The sequence below is a fragment of the Phaseolus vulgaris genome, chromosome 8, assembly GCF_051622355.1.
Source record: "Phaseolus vulgaris cultivar YP4 chromosome 8, ASM5162235v1, whole genome shotgun sequence".
NCBI lineage: Eukaryota > Viridiplantae > Streptophyta > Magnoliopsida > Fabales > Fabaceae > Phaseolus > Phaseolus vulgaris.
The window spans coordinates 45,769,108-45,788,267 of record NC_143505.1 but is presented as its reverse complement, the minus strand read 5'-3'; the positions used below and the strand labels follow the sequence as shown (position 1 = coordinate 45,788,267).

The 19,160-nt window shown below is 33.5% G+C and overlaps 1 protein-coding gene and 1 long non-coding RNA gene across 2 annotated transcripts; both read right to left on the bottom strand.

The window, feature by feature from the left end:
- Positions 1-4,425: 4,425 nt before the first annotated feature.
- On the bottom strand, positions 4,426-6,280 carry LOC137826949 (uncharacterized). The gene is made up of 4 exons (XR_011083627.2): positions 5,663-6,280; positions 5,365-5,573; positions 4,798-5,252; positions 4,426-4,654 (listed from the first exon to the last, which is right to left on the bottom strand). It is a non-coding gene; the product is annotated as an uncharacterized LOC137826949 (long non-coding RNA).
- Positions 6,281-7,966: 1,686 nt separating this feature from the next.
- LOC137826064 (O-fucosyltransferase 10) lies at positions 7,967-15,417 on the bottom strand. Its single transcript, XM_068631906.2, has 10 exons — positions 14,741-15,417; positions 14,115-14,199; positions 13,950-14,017; positions 13,765-13,853; positions 12,555-12,752; positions 12,153-12,357; positions 11,863-12,030; positions 11,410-11,577; positions 9,973-10,163; positions 7,967-8,703 (listed from the first exon to the last, which is right to left on the bottom strand). Exons 1-10 carry the CDS (start codon positions 15,107-15,109, stop codon positions 8,496-8,498), a joined length of 1,749 nt encoding a protein of 582 aa, XP_068488007.1. The 5' UTR covers positions 15,110-15,417; the 3' UTR covers positions 7,967-8,495.
- Positions 15,418-19,160: the final 3,743 nt, after the last annotated feature.

Genomic DNA, 19,160 nt, shown 5'->3' with positions numbered 1-19,160 from the left:
AACGAAGCTCAGACGTTTAATAGCAATTAACATTTCAAGTCTATTCCTAGCACTCAAATATGTTAAGAATTGTTGTTTAGGTCCGAACCCTAAAAATACCTCCCGGTCAGATTTAAGATTCTCAGTTTGTCACGGAGAATTAAAAGTAAAACAACAATACCAATAATCAATCAAGAACTGAATATTAATATATAAAATATCACCTCAATACATAAGAGTTTGAGCAGATTACTCACAATCCCAAAGGGTAGAATTAGCCACGCATACTTCTATCACCTTCCATTCTCCCAATTGGGTTACAATTCACTCTATGGTGTTTTCCTCTCAATCTGGCACACTAAGGTTGAGCCTCTAGCCCTCTATTTATCCTAGTTTTCTAGGGTTAGGTTGTTTCCTATGTCGCGCTAATGGGCTAAATGGTAAAACATAAAAAAGGCCCATTCTTTCTTTGCATCTTTTTCCATTCTGGGACCTTCTATCTTTATCTTTTTAGCTCAAATCATTCATCTTTAATCCAAATCTCCAATCTTCCTTAGAAATCTGCAATTAACACCAAATTTGGGAATAAAATACTCTTATTCAAATAAAGATAAAAAAAAATGTAAAAAGGTATAAATTCATAAATTAGGGATTATTTTATATGTAAATTAGCAATAAATCTTCATAAGTGCCTATATTTTAATATGAAATATTACTGAAATTAGACACTTATCAGCCACCCTCTAGTCATAGCTTTTAGAAGTTAGGGCTACCTCATAACCCTAATGGACTTGACACAAGCTAATTTGATAAATACACCCTCTATTATGCTATATGGACCCTACTCTACTAGAATTAAAAACAAAGAGACTAGTCGGTGCTCAGCTCCCATGGCTTGGACTCTACTCTTGGTGATCCTCTAAGGATTGATGGCTCTGAAGCACTAGCTAGTGGGGGGTCCTAACCTAGCTTTGAATCCTGTGTCATGCTCCGGGTCATCCTTCTGGAGGGTTGGGCTTGGTCAAGGGATGCTCTATCTCTCAGGTTTTTATCAGTATTGTATGGGAATGATGAAAGCTTGTATGAACTTGATGTCGTACATTTGAGATGACATATGAGATGTTGTGTATTGGGACATTAAGTATGAAAAGCATATGTTTAACAGAGATCCTCTAACTTCACTGATGATCTATTTCACATTGACTAAGATATCAATTGGTGAGAAGTTAATGAGTGAGTTCATATATATCGTGATTGTTTGCAGTCACACAATTTTGGATGTTTTGACTTACCCTCATCCTTTATCTTAGATTCGTGCGTAAATCTAAGTCTTGGGTATTAGATTAGATGTTAGTCTCTGGTTGGGACATACTTAAAGAATCTTCCAGAAGACGATAAATCCATATGTAGTCAATATAGTTGAATAAAATCAAAGTATTAGGGATTGAAAGGAACTAAAGGTTTGTGATTGCAAATGAATTCATATGGAGTCAATATGATTGAAATGAAATCGAAGTTTTGTGGATTGAAATGAAATCCAATGATTGTGATTGAAAACATATCCATGTGTGGTCTATATGAATGATGAAAACAGATAAATTCAAAGTTTTTTAAACAAATCCATTGTGATTGCAAATGAATTCGGGCTACATCCAGTCTCCTTAAGCCATTGTTTAAGAGCTTTCACTAACCAACTAATTATCATAAGTAATCTGATCTCTTTAGGATATAACGAGTATTTACACCTGCCCAAGTTACACCTTCTTAACCTCCCTTGAGATTAAGAATTCAGAAGAAAAGTAATGAAAAAACATTTTCAAAGAGAGCAAAGAAAACTTACACATGTATAACTTTACACAGTAAAGAATTACAAAGATTTCACACTCAATCCAAAAGGTAAAATGCCCTAATAATTAGATTAGACGTTCACAGCAGATTTTGTATTTTCACTAAAATCACTTGAATTGTTTAGCTTTCCTTACTTTCTTTCTCCGCCTTCAATCTCTTTATATAGCTTTTGAATTTGTCATTTGATATCTGAATTGGTTAATTCTAGATTCTGAAATATTTTCATATCTTCATCTTTTTCGTGCTAAAAAACAAACAAAAAAAAGCTTTTGTAATCTTTCAATTTGTTTTTGTTTCAAATTTGTTTAAAAAAAGTAATTCGAAAGTATTCACAATATGAGTTAGTAAAAATAGAGTATTAAAGATTTTCAATTTTTTAAAATGTTTCTATTTAGAAAAGATCGAGAGATATTCACAACAAATTAAGCAAGATATTTGCAAGCTTTAATTGCACAAATCTATTCAGGAAAAGATGAATTTTAAAGATATACGAAAAATAGGGACGAACAGAGTCATTACATAAATTCAAATATTTTCATTTTTAAACATAAAATTTCTTTTATTGAATGTGTTTTTAGTAGATATATGAATTCATAAGATTTCGTTTAACATTTATAAGCAAAACTTTTTACCAGTTCAACATTTTCGTCAGACTGTCTACATGAACAAATCTGTAGAGACTCTGCCCCATATTCTAAGTGTGCCATGGGGGAATATTTCTGCGATAATGGAATGAACGTATTAATAATCTATGATGATCTTAGTAATCAGGTCGTGGCATATCAACAAATGTCATTATTGTTACGCCGACCACTAGGCCGTGAGGCCTTCCCAATTGATGTTTTCTATTTACATTCCCGTCTACTCTATATTGCAACTGTACAAATTATAGTTAGAAGCAAGTAACACATTCAGACTCAACTCTATTATGCACTTAACAAGTCTTGTCTGATCGTTTAACGAAAATATGCTATAGACGCTCAGACCGTCTATTAGACTATTTATCATAAACTTATGTTGTAAAAACTCAGATTGTCTAATAAGCACTGCAATTGTATAAACATTGTTTAGATATTACAATATACTAGTAAGTCATTCAAAAACTTTTTGTTGTCGTAAAAAACATAAAGACATGAATTAATAAATCATCTAGTGATCATTAGATTGTTTAGGGGCTAAATAAGCCTCTAGACAAATCATCAAGATCGTCTAGGGTCTCAACAATATCCCTTAAAAGAGACATCCTTTTGTAGCCTCATCTTCAAAAGTCCAACTTCTTACATTTTTATTGTAAAAATAAGGTTTTTGTTTTTTGCACCCTCACTACTAATAGAAAAAGATTAAAATACCCTCCCTCACTACACACTGCACCACACCACTATTATCACCATAACTACCTAAACTGTTGCACAATCGTTGTTGTAGAAGAAGATAGGGAGAATGATACGGAACTCACAAGCACAAGGCCCATTAGAAGGACATTTAGGCCCATTTGGTTAAAGGATTATATCTAGAAGGATCTCTTTTGTCTTCTGTAAGGATTGGATCCCCTTTTCTGTTAGGATTTTCTGTTATAGCTTTTCAGTATTTTCAGCACAGCTGTCTCTGAGGACAAATAGTTTTTCAAAGGGTATTATATACCCCACTAGATTAGGAGAGTAGATAGGTTGTTGGTTATGTTACTTTTATCCTAGAAAAGTTGTTTTTATTCTGATATATCTCTATCCCAACACTTATTTTCTAGTTTTCTCTGTGTTCTTCCCTTTCACTGCTCCATCACCGTATCAATTTGGTGCTTTCATTGAGCCTACCTCCATGACTCCCAAATTAATCAAAGATTTAGAGGAAACCCTGCAAACCATTTTAGACAAACTAGCCCACTTCCAAACCCAAATCTAGTAAACCCATGACCATCATGAAACCCGTTATAATGCCTTACACCACACTATAGAATCTCGTCAAAAAGATTGGGACTCCAAACAAGAGGTTATCAATCACACCCTCAATACCATCTTAACGTTTATACCCTCACCGTTACCTTCCTCCAATGAAACAAACAGTTTTGCTACTACCTTCTCTGTTCCACACATAACCCCTGTCTCACCCCCACCCCTAACTTCACAAACTACATCCTCCATTTTTGCCACAACAACGTCTATTGTTCCCCCCTCCATTATGCCACATACCACGATTCCTACCCTACCCCGCCCCCCAAAAATCCAATTATCTTTCTTTGATGGATCTGATCCTCTAGATTGGTTTTTCTAGGCTGACCAGTTTTTCCAATTTTGCAATATCACTTTGGAATCTCGCTTACACATGGCCGCTTTACTAGTTTTCTTTGATGACATCTTAATCTACAGTACATCCATGACAAACCACATTCAACATCTCACCATTGTTCTCCAATTACTTCAGACTCATCAGTTTTTTGTTAAGGAATCAAAATGCAATTTTGCAACCCCTACAGTCACCTATTTGGGCCATATCATTCAACAGGGAACGGTTTCCCCAGATCCAGAAAAGATTCAAGCTATTCTACAGTGGCCTGAGCCCAAATCATTCACTATGATGCATGCATTTTTGGGCATTACGGGGTTTTACCGGAAATTCACCACTCACGGATTTACTCAAATTGAAAGTTTTTACATGGAATCAAAATGCCAACACAACATTTACACAGTTCAAAAATATCATAACTACACCCCCTCTTTTGCACCTCCCTGACTTCACCATCCCTTTTGTAGTGGAAACGAACGCTTCCAATTCCGCCATCAGAGCCGTTTTATCTCAAGCTGGGCACCCTATTGCCTTCTCCAGTAAGAAGCTTTGTCCAAAGAAACAAAACATTTCAGTTTATGTTAAAGAGATGCTAGCAATTACTGAATCTGTTAAGAAATGGAGACACTATCTTATTGAAAATCACTTTCAAATTATCACAGACCATCAAAGTTTAAGGAGATTACTTACCAGCACTTGCCATACACCGGAGCAGCAAAAATGGGCTTCACGACTTATTGGGTACAATTTTGATATCCTCTATCGACCTGGACGTCACAACCAAGCTGTAGATTTCCTTTCCAAGCCACCATCCTCAGTTTTTTTAGCCATCTCCTCCCAGTACCAGAGATCATCACAAAATTAAAAAATAACTATCAGACAACAACTGGACAACTAGAAAAAAACAAACTGATAGGTATTCCCAACTCAGATTTCAATTTTCACAATGACTTACTGTACCATGGTCAGAGACTTTACATTCCATCAACAACCAATCTCCGCCCATTCATTCTTCACTAGTTTCATGCAACCCCATCCGCAGGGCTTTCCGGTGGTCTTAAAGCCACTCTAGCTTGTTTAGCTGCCTCTTTCTATTGGCCAGGTATGTACATGGACACAAAAACGTTCATCAGAGAGTGCCTTCCCTGCCAGCAGAACAAACCCATCAACACAAAACCCCTAGGATTATTACAACCCATACCCCCCCCCCAACCAGAATCTGGGATGAACTAACAACTGATTATATCACTCACTTACCATCATCATTCGACCATACAGTTATTTGGGTGGTCTGTGATCGACTTTCAAAATCAGCTCATTTCATAGCCCTCCCCACGTCCTTCACCGCCTCCCAACTAGCCAATCGTTTTTCTGTGGAGATCTGCAGGTTGCATGGCATTCCGAAATCCATAATCTCAGACCGAGACCCGCTCTTCCTCGGTAACTTTTGGAAGGAGCTTTTTCACCTACAAGGAACAAAATTGAAATAAGTACAACTTATCATCCTCAAACCGACAGTCAGACCGAGGTTATCAACAGAAGTTTAGAAATATACCTCCGTTGTTTCACCAGTGACAATCCGCGAAGTTGGTACAAATACTTGCACCTAGCCGAGTTTTGGTACAATTTTTTTACCATTCGGCCATCAAAACAACCCCGTTCCAAGCGCTCTATGGAAGACCACCACCATCCATCCCGAATTATGTATCGGGCACCGCATCGGAACCCAATATAGACACCACCCTTCAAGAGCGAACACAAATTTTGCACCAGTTGAAGACCAATTTGGCGTTGTCGCAACAACACATGGCCAAAACAGCGAACGTCGGACGACGTCATCACGTCTTTACCGACGGTGATTGGGTACTGCTCCGTCGACAGGCTTACCGCCAAACATCCATCATTGGTTTCCCTCACCATAAGCTTACCAAAAAATTCTATGGCCCATACACAATTACAAAACGCGTTGGTGAAGTGGCTTATGAATTAGCTCTCCCACCAGATTCCAAGATTCACCCAGTATTTCACATTTCTCTCCTCAAACCTTATCATGGACCAAAACCCTCTCTACCCCACCACCCTCACAGCCAGAAAAGAAGCCCACCTCTTTCTCACTCGTCCAACACAAACCACAAAATAACCCTAAGTGAAACTTCACTTCCACCCATAAACTTCACTTCACTTCATTAAACCCCTTCACCAACAACCCACCTCTGCTTCACGTGCCCATTTACTCCCGCACCTACCTTCACCTACCCATTTACTTCCACAAGTAAATGCACCTAACCATCTACCCACACCATCAGCGCACACCACTTCATCTCCATCAATGACCCATATTGTGCCACGTCACCAACTCCCTGCAGCACCTTCACATGACTCTGTGCCGTATTCAATACAAGTAGTTGGCACACACCAAATTCCAACGTTACAAAACCAATCTCATTCCAAACCTTGCCCTTTGGGTTTCCCCAATCTACAACCCACTCTCAACCCCCTTTTCCAACACCACACCCCAACATGGCCCAAAAGCCCGCACCACACCCAAAACACTTTCCCAATTTATTCCCACCCTCTCACATCCACCCCCACACCACAAAAATTACCTTGGCCCACTAACCACCACCCACATCAAATAGTCCAATAACCACACCACCCTGTTTTACCTCCCGCACCCCTAGTTCATATACCACCGTGACCTCCATCACAACTGCTCCGCCAAGTTCATCCATCCAAAACCTTGAGGACAAGGTTGCTCTGCAGGAGTCGACTATTGATACGGGACTCACAAGCACAAGGCCCATTAGAAGGACATCTAGACCCATTTGGTTAAAAGATCTCTTTTGTCTTTTGTAGGGATTGGATCCCTTTTCTGTTAGGATTTTCTGTTATAGCTTTTCAGTATTTTCAGCACAGCTGTCTATGAGGACAAATAGTTTTTCAAAGGATATTATATACCCCACTAGACTAGGAGAGTAGGTAGGTTGTTGGTTATGTTACTTTTATCCTAAAAAGGTTGTTTTTATTCTAATATATCTTTATCCTAACACTTATTTTTCTAGTTTTCTCTGTGTTCTTCCCCTTCCCTGCTCCATCACCATATCAGAGAACGCTACATAGGAAGCATGAGAGAGAGAGTTGTGAAAAAGCTCATTCCAAAAAGCTTGTTCTGAAAAATTCATTCAAGAAAATACATTTTAGAAGATAATATATACGTTCTGGAAAGTTTATTTCATGCATTATGAAAATTACATTCCAAAGATCTTGTTTCAAAAATAATGTTTTGAAGATTATGTTCCGAAAATTTCAAAAAGTGTGTTCTAGAAAATTTCCAGAACAAGTCACTTTAAAAATGGGTAAAATGACAATTTTGAAAACTTTGGAGATGCGTCAAGAATTTGTGGTGGTACAGAAAGAAAAAGCCCTGAAAATATTATCTCGTTCCCTTTCGTTCCGGTATGAGTATTCCAAAATGTAAAAATCACGTTCTAGAGAACCCATTTTGGGATGCATGAACTGTTATAGAAGGTAGAAAGAAATATTCTATCTTCAGCTAAGTAATCACGTTATCCTAAAAAATCAAGCAAAACAGTTATTTTAAAAGTCAAGGCTAGAATTACGAAAAACATAAAAGACTATGTTTAGAAAAATCAACTCACTTTGGATTTCAATAATCTTTCCTATATGCAACTATCTTCATTCCTATAATTTTAACTACAGTTTCCATCTACACTGCTTTCCCAGTAAAGATTCAGTTATGGTCGTGACAATCCAAACTCCTTTCATATTATCTTCATACTTGTTTTTCCAAGGATGAATTAAGAGTTCAGATTATGTTAAATGATATAAACAAAAAGAATATACAGAAGACATTAAATTACATTTAGAAAATGTGGAAGGGAGGGAAAACAAAGCCACTCGTCAACGGGACTATAAGGATCTCTCCCTCTAACTATGGGTCAAAACAAAAATACGCTCACTTACTCGATAGATTACAATCTTTCTTCAAGCCTAAGAATTTTACACAAGAAACAAAAAATGAAGATGTCAGCACAAAAAACATTGATTAGAGGGGAAAAAAAAACTGACTCTATTAGTTCTGCTGCTATATCTATTGGTAGAACACGTTGGTGCAGTGTTTTCCGACCTTTAAATTGGAGCTCTGAACTGCCCAGGGTGTAAAATAAGTAACATGCAAACAAAATCTTCAGGGTTACAGAAGCCAGTCGTAAAGTAGAAATCTCTCCTGTTATAATAACAGGAATAGCCACACCTTGTCTTTGAAAGGCCGCAGAATTGGAAGTTGAAGCACAAATGCCTTGGACTTGTAATGATATAAATCCGATTACCGCGCAGAGATGATGGAACAAATGAAACATGTCTTCCATTTAAGCTTTTGTTCCGTTGTAATTATACAGAACGTCATTATTGTTGTCAATTTGATTGGCAAGAGACTGCTGTAGGCACCTGCATTCTGGTAAGGGATACGTGTAGACAGAAGTTTTTCTGTTTATTTTTCTAACTCTAGGTACCATGATTCCTTTGCGGTCACTTTCACTGAGCATGTCTTCCATCTGATCCTTGAAAGCTCTCCAACTGCAAAACCGATGCACAAATATTTCCCATCCATCATCTACTGTTTTCCAGTGATGGCATAGCCTAAGCCCTCAAACTAAGTCCAGATGACAACTAAATATAACATTCAGACAACGATGGACAACTACAGTAAGATACCTATTGGCAGTTTGATTCAAGCCAAACAAAATTAAACAATTAAACATAATGTAATTCTACAAAAACAAGGTTAAAAAAAAACTGCACACCATGGTGCTAGCGAACAGTTCTTACAAATCAGAATTTACTAGATAAAAAACTACTGAAAATTGCATAATATACAAGACCACAACACAACCCGGCAGTCCTGAAGTTAAAACGCACCAATTTTATGATTAATAATCAGGAGTCTATAATCCCTTCCATTAACAGCTATGACTTCAGCTAAGAAAAATCTTTAAAGAACCAACCTACTGACAGTTTGATTCAAGCCAAACAAGATCTATAATTATTAAGTATAATGCAATCATACAAAAACAGTGTTAAAAAATAAACTGAAAAACATGGCCCTAGAGAGAAGTTAGAATTTACTAGTAATAAAAACTACTGAAAGTTGCACTGTTTATAAGATCACTACACAGCCTGGTAGCCTTGAAGCTAAAAGGCACCATTTTTATGGATTAATAGACAAAGTATAAAATCCCCTCCATAAACAGCTGACTTCATCTTAGAAAAAATTGCAAAGGACCAATTGATGGTTTTCACTATCTTGTATTTTGTTTTGCTGTGGCATTACAGGATTATAGTGCATATTCAGTGGTAATTTAGTGTCTGATTACAGTTAGTGCTCTAGCAATAAAAGGTCATACAAAAATCAATGCTCTTCAGCGTACACCAAAGTTCAAGTGTTTGCAAATATCACCTTTTAACCATAGGTGGGTGTTTGGGAATGGATTATTTCTGGAAACTGGTAAATTTTCCAAATCAAAAACTCTTATAAAATGCTGAAAAAATAAGCAATTATTTCTCAAAAATAAGTTTAAACAAATAATATAAATCATAAGATTCGCATTCAAATCTAGGGGAACTCCAATCGGTTAATATATTATTTCGTAGAACAGATCCGTGCCTACTATATGAATCCTACAGAAGTAACTATTATCTTATCACTAAATTATTATTTTTTTTATCAAGACAGCATATGATAACATGGAATCACATTATATTTCCCACAATCCTTTGAAATGTATAAACAGAGTATATAGCAGCCATAAATGGAGGATGAGGGGGAGAGAGAGAGAGAGAACATACCTAATACTCAAGTCATCCAAAAGAACAACAAGCTTGCGTTTATCTGGGATAATTGTCTTAGCATGGCCACCATAGAGGAATCTTCTATGGCCCATCAAAAAATGAGGGAAGTTACCACCCTGAGTTGTTACAAAAACCTCACTAGACAAGCATACTGTGTAGTCCAGCGCAGCTAATTGGGAAGAATAGCCCTAGAAAAATATGAAAATAAGCATTGGAGCATATTGGAAACTCCCCACGAACATACACTCTATGAAAAAGTATAATTAAATTAAATTCGTATATAAGATTTTATTTATTTATTTTATTTGTATTTTTAAGCACAGAAAAGTTGCAGCAAAAACGTACTTACAAGTTATAACCAACCATCAAGACGCAAACTACTAGATTGAGTGGATAAAGAATCATAATAGAAAACCATTGATATCCTTTATGCTTTTCGGAATTGAAACCTAGTTACATCCTTCATTACATGTTCATTCTTGAGGTCACTGTATAAACTATAAAAGTCAAAAAATAAAAGCACAGCATTTGAGGTCTAAAACTGCTGATCATTTTTTCAAATTGAAGAGCTTCAGTTTGCAGGTCCAACCCAAATCCATGACCTTACATTTGAAAATTTCAGTGAATGGTTGAAACAGCTTAGACATTTGTAATAAGCTACAAGTGAAATTTTATTGCACACGGCCAACTATACTATGGTAGTGAACATTGAGCTTTAAATAGAAGACAAAAAATGGGAGTAGTAGGAATGAATATATTAAGAATATGTGGTCATATAATAGTTACAAAGTGACACCAATTGAGGAAAAGATGATAAATAATCAATTAAGGTGATTTGAACATGTGAAAAGTTGAAGAGATACAAGCATGACTTTTAGCTTTCTGAAAAAATATGTAGGGAGATCAAGAAGGATATTAAAGGAAATTATTAAAAGGAATTTCATTTAAATTTTCCATTAGAATTTGGTTTCAAAACAAGTTCAATAATATTTATGTGATTCATGTAACTGATTGATAAGGCTATTTTTGTCGTTGTGGTTCTTGTTTTTACGAGTCTATGCCACTGACTCCAATTAATTAGTTATCAAATTTTCTTACATGGTCATATAGATGATACAACTATATATCGGGGGCAAATTATATTTTCTCAATTAGCTTCTTAAATGTGTAGTATAAATATTTATATATTTAACCACTGCAAGGACAAAAAAAATTATTAATATTTATTGTATGAGAAAAGAATGTGTTGCTCCAGCAGAGTTTTAAACAAGACAAGTATACTAGAATCAAGTTAATATGCTCCAGTCTACAGGTTACTATGAGAAAAAAATCAAAATAAAACATAAACTGAAGCACTTTGAAGCCATCCAGTTTCATAGAATGAATCAAGACATTTGTTATTGTTCTAGTTTTCCAACTAGCGAGGATCTTTACCATAAAAGGAGCAAGCTCATCCGATGTTGCAAGAGATTCCTTTGTATAAAGATAGGGAAACATCTTCATCAAAGGAGCCAAATATCTCTCTGCATGATATATTTTCCCAGAAGCTATGTATATTGAAGTATTGCTATCAAATCCCATGCCACGCAGCATCATACCAACCTACGTAATTAAGGAAAATAATATGCAACTAAGATCAGTCTCTTCTATATAATATCAGCTTTCACACAATTTTAAATTGCAACATTAGTCTGATTTTCATCTCATCATATCATTCTTTTGATTGTGAAACTAAAATCTAGTACCTGGAAAAGGTACTACTAAAAAAAATATTGACGGCATAACATTCTGAACTCAATAACATGAGTACTTGAGATCAGATTAATGCCGAGAAGAAAAATAAAAACAGAATTTAAGATCTGATAAGCATTAAAAAGTAAAACGGACCTCTAGTGGGGTTAGTGGGCATTTTCCTTCAACCCGATTAAGGTCAGGTAAAATTATCCGGTCCTTTCTTTTAAATTTGCCCTTCCACCCTTTTTCTCGAACTGAATCCATTTCCAACTTTTCTGCCTCTCCTCCATCATATACACAACAAGAGAATGCCACCATATCCTGCATATTGAGAAGATTTAGTCAATAACAAAGCTGATTCAATCCTTCACCGTTTCCCTACAGTCTCATATATTAACACTAACTACCAGTTCCAACCTAATTGAATGAGCATCAGTACCTACCTCTTCAAAGCGAAGATGCACGGCAATGTATTTTCCATCTGTCCTAGAGCTCTTCTCAATCATTCGGTAAACTAATTTGTTTGCTAATGCAGATATTGAAAAAGAAAACCTCAATGCTTTATAATTAGTAAGACATCGTAGAAATTGAATATGTGGGGGAACACTCATTGCCAAACGATTGGCAAATGGAGCTATTCGAATTACCCTGCAAATGAAAATAAATATTTTTACATCAAATTATTTGAATAAAAAATCAAAATTGTGTCAAATTAATTTTAACTCATTTCAGAGTTCAGTTTCATCTAAAACTTTTTTATGAAAGGAAAAAACCAACATTTTTCGTTTTATAAAATATCAAAAGGATGAATAAAAAAGATGAGGAGAAAGTGTCCCAATACCAACCCTTCCTTTTGCAAGATAGGAGAAACAACTCCAAGGTAATAACTGACAGGAGACCAAGCTTGAACTTTGATGTTCGTGATATTACTCATATTGTAATTATGGCGCTCCATTAGTGCCTCAGGCAGTTCTTTGACCACCTTCACATAACCATCAAGTGTGGATATAAAATGATCTTCGTCATATACATCCCCAAATTCACTGTAAGAGAAATAATATTATTTTAAATAGAAGTACTATAGAAATAAATACGGAAACTCTAAAGAAGAGTCCTAAATATTAATTTTTGTATAGACTGTTTTGTGAGGAGAACATGCATATACCCAAAGAGGCTGCTAGAATTTCATCATTGCCAATGGTTACGAAATCTAATCAAGTATCGCTTGACTGATCATATCACAAAGGTAAGATATACCGAAAAAGTTAGAAGGACTAATTAATGTGGATCAATCAACAAATAATATTGCAGGAGGATATGCTTCTCGTTCTAGGTTCTGGTCCGTGAAATAGATTCGGTACTTGGAGCATACACAGCAATGTTAATATGGCCCTATTTATGGGAGCATTATTAAATTCAGGGACTTATACAAGCATGTTTAACTGAATAATCTATAGAAAAACAGGTATGAAAGTTTAAACAGAGGTAACTAACATAAGAGTCAGAAAGTTTCTTTAGATGATTAGATCTTTGGAATGAGGCTGTAGGTTTCTTATTGTCATACCGAAGGAGTTGTCTCAAATAACGGCAACAGCTTAAAATTTCTTTTTTTAGATTTTGAAATAATGTAAACAGAAGTTCAACATCAGACAGAATTTACCTCATAAAAATGCATCAGAAAATATTTGTGTTTTCGTTTGAGTAAACAGGAATGTAAACCAAATAAATATGTGATAAACATACTTTTTTCCCCATCAGTCACGTGTTATTGGATTTGTGAAATTCAGTCACACATTGACCATTGCTAAGCCAAACAATGAAATCAAATTAACCCACAATGTCTGACCAAAATTTCGCAGGCATGAATGTTAATGGGATTTAAAACCACAGACCACATCAAGTGATGCAGCTGCAACATCATGGTTGCGGCAGCCGCCACAACAGCTAATCAGCGTGTGATTGCAGGCTGCAACCGCAACTACAACTGGAATCAAACCTTGGTTAAGACCTATCTTCTAAGGTTCAAAGCTAAAATATAATGAGTAAATTGGTCACCTTGGATCTTTCCACACATTGTGAAACTCAAATTGAGGTATAACTAATATTGCATTCAGGAGTCCAGCCACAGCCACAGCATTACAAATCTAACAATTCAAGAAACAGCATTGTCAAAAACTAGATAGTTTTTCAAATCAAAACAAAACAGCTGCAAATCAGGGGTAGGGACGCCTTTGCCTCACCGCAGAGCGTTGCTGGTTAAGACCCCCATTGGCCTCCACAATCAAAAAACCATTCAGTCCAGGAGACACTGAAATTAAGAGAAACCACCGAATTAAAATCCCACACAAACTTTACTTCTACGCCAAACTCCAAATCAGCTAATTATTATAGGTTATATCAATTACCAAAGTGTTCGCGATGCAAAGCCGTCAAATTCGGACAAGGCTTTTGCTCTCTCAACTTCCTTTTGTACTTCCACACAGAAGCCAACTGCAAAAAGACAAAAACATAAAAATACAAAATTATAAGAAAAACCCACCACTCTGTTTAATTTCTCTGAGCTAATTTATTTTCATCTATTCTGACAATATTGAGAAGGAAAATCAAATGAAACTAACAATAAATTGATTAAAATCAAGGTGATTTTTTTATCTGTGAGCTATCCTCCGTCCAACAAAATTCTCTTCGAACATTGTCAAGTTATCCTCATTTAGAGACAACTTCGTGAACAAAAGAGCAGAAAGTAAAACATATAGGAATTAGTGTGGCACTAATCGTAGACAATTTTTTCATCAAAAAGTGGATATTAGATCTTGATGGAGATACCGTTACACACTAAACATAGACATTTTTCGAATTTAGATATACATATTGTGACACTCTACTCACTTTATTTAGACTGAACTAGGTCGATGTTTTCTCTTCAATTAATTAATAAAATAAGTGAGTTAAAAAAAAAGGAAAATAAAATATTTAATGAGCACATGGTTTATGATTATGAGGCGTTAAGCTCGTTCGTTCAGTTACGCACCTCGATGACAGAGGAATTATCGGTTTCGATATGGTGCAAGAGGTTGTGGAAGATCTCGTGACTGCGGTACCGAGAACCGGGAAGAGGTGTGTGGCCAATGAGGGCGGAGAAGGGCCCCACACACATCAACAACCCGGAGATGTACACCACCGGCAGCAGGAAGAAGTACCGGAGGCTCCGCCGAGCCATGATAACGGCGACCAGCCGCCGACTCTCCGACGAATCCTTCGCCGGCCTCACCCTCCTCCGACACCGCGTAACACCGGATTGCCGCCTCGGCGACGGCGGCGGGCTAGGAGAGCTGCTGCTTCCACCTCCACCGCCGGTGGCCTCACTTGTGAGGCCGCTTCCTCCGGCTTTGGATTTCATAGCGAAATTCTCTCTCCAGAAAACAGACAGAGAAAGAGAGAATGGTTCGATGGTTCGATGGCGGTGAAAAATGAAAATGCAAACAGTGTGTGTTAACTGAAATGAGTGTGCGTGTGTGAACAGAGAAGGTTTTTGTTGAGGTGTTTGGAATCAGATTTTTTTTTTTGTCGTGTTTAACAGAGAGAGAAGTGAGTGAGTTGTTAAGGTGCAGAAAGCCGAGAGGGACAGTGCTGGAGAAGATGGGAAATAAACACACTGGTACAATTATAGAGTAAAAATTCATTTCCTACTTCTTATTTCTAGAAATCAAATATATTTACCTATATTTAGAATATTATACATCAAATAAATTTATGTATAAAGTTCTTTCTAAATTTTAAAAAGTTTTTTTTCAAACATCCTACTTTTCCGTTTTTAAATAAATATAACGGATTTTACTTTTACCCACTTTAAGTGGTTGTTTTAGTTTTAAGGTTTTTCTCATTTAATTTTATTTGTGTTCAATGGGAAAGATTCAAAATACAATTTATTATATTTATATGAATTTAATAATCTCTATTAAAATATAAAATTGTTACATTTATAATTATATAAACGAATGAATACTATCATTTAATAGAAAACTGTCAAATATAATAAGTTTATTGATAGTTAAAAACTATCTTGACAGTTAAATTTATTATATTTTTTAATTGGTTAACGGCAAAGATAAATAATTTTCTTATCTGTAAAAACTGAACACTGGTGTGAGATTTATTATATTACTCAGCCCCCACTCTTGTAAAAAAATTTCACTAAAAATATATTAAAAAAAATTATTGTATTTTGTAGTATTATTAATAAAAAGTTGTTAAATTTGTAGGAACGTAAAATATGTTATTGTTATGAAATGATAAATTGGTAAAAGAAAGCAAGGGGTGGCGAATATTAAAAATAATTTAGAAGTACTAAAATTGAAAATAAAAACATCATACACATACATATTCCCTTTGTGAGAACATTTTTGTCAGTGAAGTTGAATAAATGAAATGAAACTTGCAGAAGAAGAAATAAAAGAAAGGATTGCAGTATTCCTTACTGAAGAATAGGACCAGCCGAGAATGGGTGCAGTAAGTAAGGAATAAATAACAGAATCGAAATCGAAACAGTTTTCTTCTTTCTTCTATTTTACAAGGAATAAATTGGATGAGTATTTGGCGAAAAACTTGAGATTGTTCGGTATGCATGTGTGAAACGGCATAGAAAGCAACATGGGAAGCGTAAAGTTGGTGGGAGCGTTCCAAAATCCAAACATTGTCTTAGGTTTTGCGGGTTGCGATCCTGCAAAGTCGGCGATATGATTTCTCTTCATATTAATTGGTTTTTGTTAAGTTATTTTGAAAAATCTTATAAATAAATGTACTACCGTAAATAATGTATGATATCACACACTTACACATAAATTAACTTATACGCCAAAATCCCTTATTAGCTTACGATTTATACTTTATATGTCAAATAGTTTCATATTAGTCAATAATCACAATTTAAATATATATACTTTTTTATTTTTCAAAGATAAAATTAAGATGAAATTTCAAATTTTAAAATGAATAATATTTTAAATAAAAAATTGATCTTAATAATATTATTTTAATAAATAGTTTCACATTATCCAAACTAAAAAATAATTTACGTATTTTTTTTTCTCTTTAACCCTCCAAACTATAATGCATGCATTATACTTTGTAATATATGAGTTCATAAATCTCATGCTTACATATACTAATGTATACATACAAAGAATAAAATGTGAAAGAATAATTAAAATATATAAAGACAAAAATGTTACCAAATTAAATAATTAAGGTGATGTAAAAAATAAAAAATAAAAAATCAGGAATAGTATTCTTAATTAATGATATTTACTTTTCTCCTTTCCCTTTTCTTTGACTAATATACTCATTTATTGTTATCGCAATTCATTTTTCATTTCTCTTAGCAGTGATTTGTTTGCAATTTTCGTCACGAGTATTTTTGCAAAGTGTATTTACGTTATTTAATTTCCTATTTCTTTACCTATTTTCAAAAATCTATTTATAACTTAGAAATTTAATATCTTTTATTTGGTTTTATAAAAAGTTAAGGATAAAAAATCATGTTTTTTTAAATATTAATAAAGATGGAATGTTTCATATAATATGTTCTATCAATATAGTTTTAATTTACGTATAAACATATTTAAATTCCAAAAATTTAATATTACTAACTTAAATAAAACGAATTCAAAAAATATTTTTTTATTTATAACTTATACGTCGATTAAAAACGTCAAAAACAGATAATATAAAATATAATTTATTTAAGAATTGATGTTATAAAAATTGTCACGCAATCATTCATTCTCGTCCATCAAAATTGTTTAACTTTTATAATAATTATTGTAAAAACATATTTAGAATTATTTATAATATATGACACTATATTATATATCAAAATTAAAAAACATATTAATAGTATATTGAAATTAAAATCTTTTTATATATACTAGTGAAAATATAATCGGTTTGTATCATATTTCTATTACTAACTAAAAGTTTAGTTATCATATTCTTATTATAGCAAAGTAAAATAGTATTATATATATATATATATAAATAACCAAAAACAGTTACCAATTTAACTTACATATTCATGTCATTTTTGTGGAAATAATAAATATTTCTTATTTCATATCAATTATTTAAATTTATAACTGGGTGTTAACTAAAACAATTTCGTATAATAAAAATTAAATGTGTACTTTATATATTTTTATCCTACTATTTAATCATATATTACTACGGTAATGAAGATTGTTAATAATTTTTCATTTGGTTGATCTATAAAAAAAATTATCCACTTTTTCTTGCACAAAATGTTTTTTATTTAGTTTTTATAATACTATTTTGACATAGTTATATTCACTAATATAAAAACATGTTTAATCATCATTCTATTATTTAACTTTTAATAGTATTAAAATTGTTTGGAATTCCTTCTTTAATGTGAATTATGAAATTATGATTAATGAATCTTATAACTGATTCTTGAATATATCCAATGATAGTCATTCCAAAGTATTTGAATTATATCTCTCTTAAAAACTATGAAATTTAATTTAGAAAATTTGAAGATAATATTTTCAAAGTATCTTAAAAATGTGACAAACATTAACTATCCATTATCTATTTACAAATAAGTTTTTCTCTCTTTCTCTATATAAAGGAAACTTGTGAAGAAGATAATGAAAGTAAAGGAGAAAAGCAACATAGAGAATAAACGAGATAATAGATATACACCATTGTGTCAGATTATAAATCCTAGTGAGATGTTGTAAAGACTTAAGTGTAAGAAAGGATAAAAAAGTAAATTATAATTAATTAATTAAGTAAATATATATTTATTTAGTAAATTATAACTTTCTTCGCAATCCAGCAAAGAAAGTTTTGATTGAATTTTTTTTTCGTTTTACATGTGTTTTTAACTTTATTTGCATTGGTATTTACGTTTTCCACACACAGAGTAAGTCTGTGTTTGTTTTCATCGATGGAAAGTTAAAGAGGGAAGAAAGTTCGAAAAATGAGACATAAAATTGCGAAAAGTGAGATGAATTCCACGTTTAGATTTTCTTTTTTCAACTGCGAATAAACTTGTTGAAGAAACTTGATTTTTAGCACCTTAAACCATAACGTACATAAAATAAATATAATAATATATATTCTTTTATTTTAAAATAATAAATATTAAATTCATAATAAAATACATTTAATGTTTTATTAATATATGTTTAATGTTAAATAAATAAATAAAATAAAATAAAAAGTAAATTAAATTAAATTAAATTTTGATAACTTATTTAATATACTTATTTTGAAATATTATTTTATTTATTTATTAAGGTTTTATAATAATTTTTATTAATTTAAATTTTCAAAATTTACAATTCAATTACATCTATTACATAATCCAGAAACTTTCATAAATTTTCTCTTAACTTTCCAATCTATTTCCCTTAATCTAAACAACCTCA

What these genes read in the sequence shown, in the direction of transcription:
- LOC137826064 (XM_068631906.2), bottom strand. Translation starts at nt 15,109, where the DNA reads ATGAAATCCAAAGCCGGAGGAAGCGGCCTCACAAGTGAGGCCACCGGC. An exon ending in TTAACCAGCAACGCTCTGCG is followed by an intron (nt 13,854 to 13,949) that starts GTGAGGCAAAGG and finishes TTGAATTGTTAG; the next exon opens with ATTTGTAATGCTGTGGCTGT. An exon ending in CCTATCTTGCAAAAGGAAGG is followed by an intron (nt 12,358 to 12,554) that starts GTTGGTATTGGG and finishes TTTCATTTGCAG; the next exon opens with GGTAATTCGAATAGCTCCAT.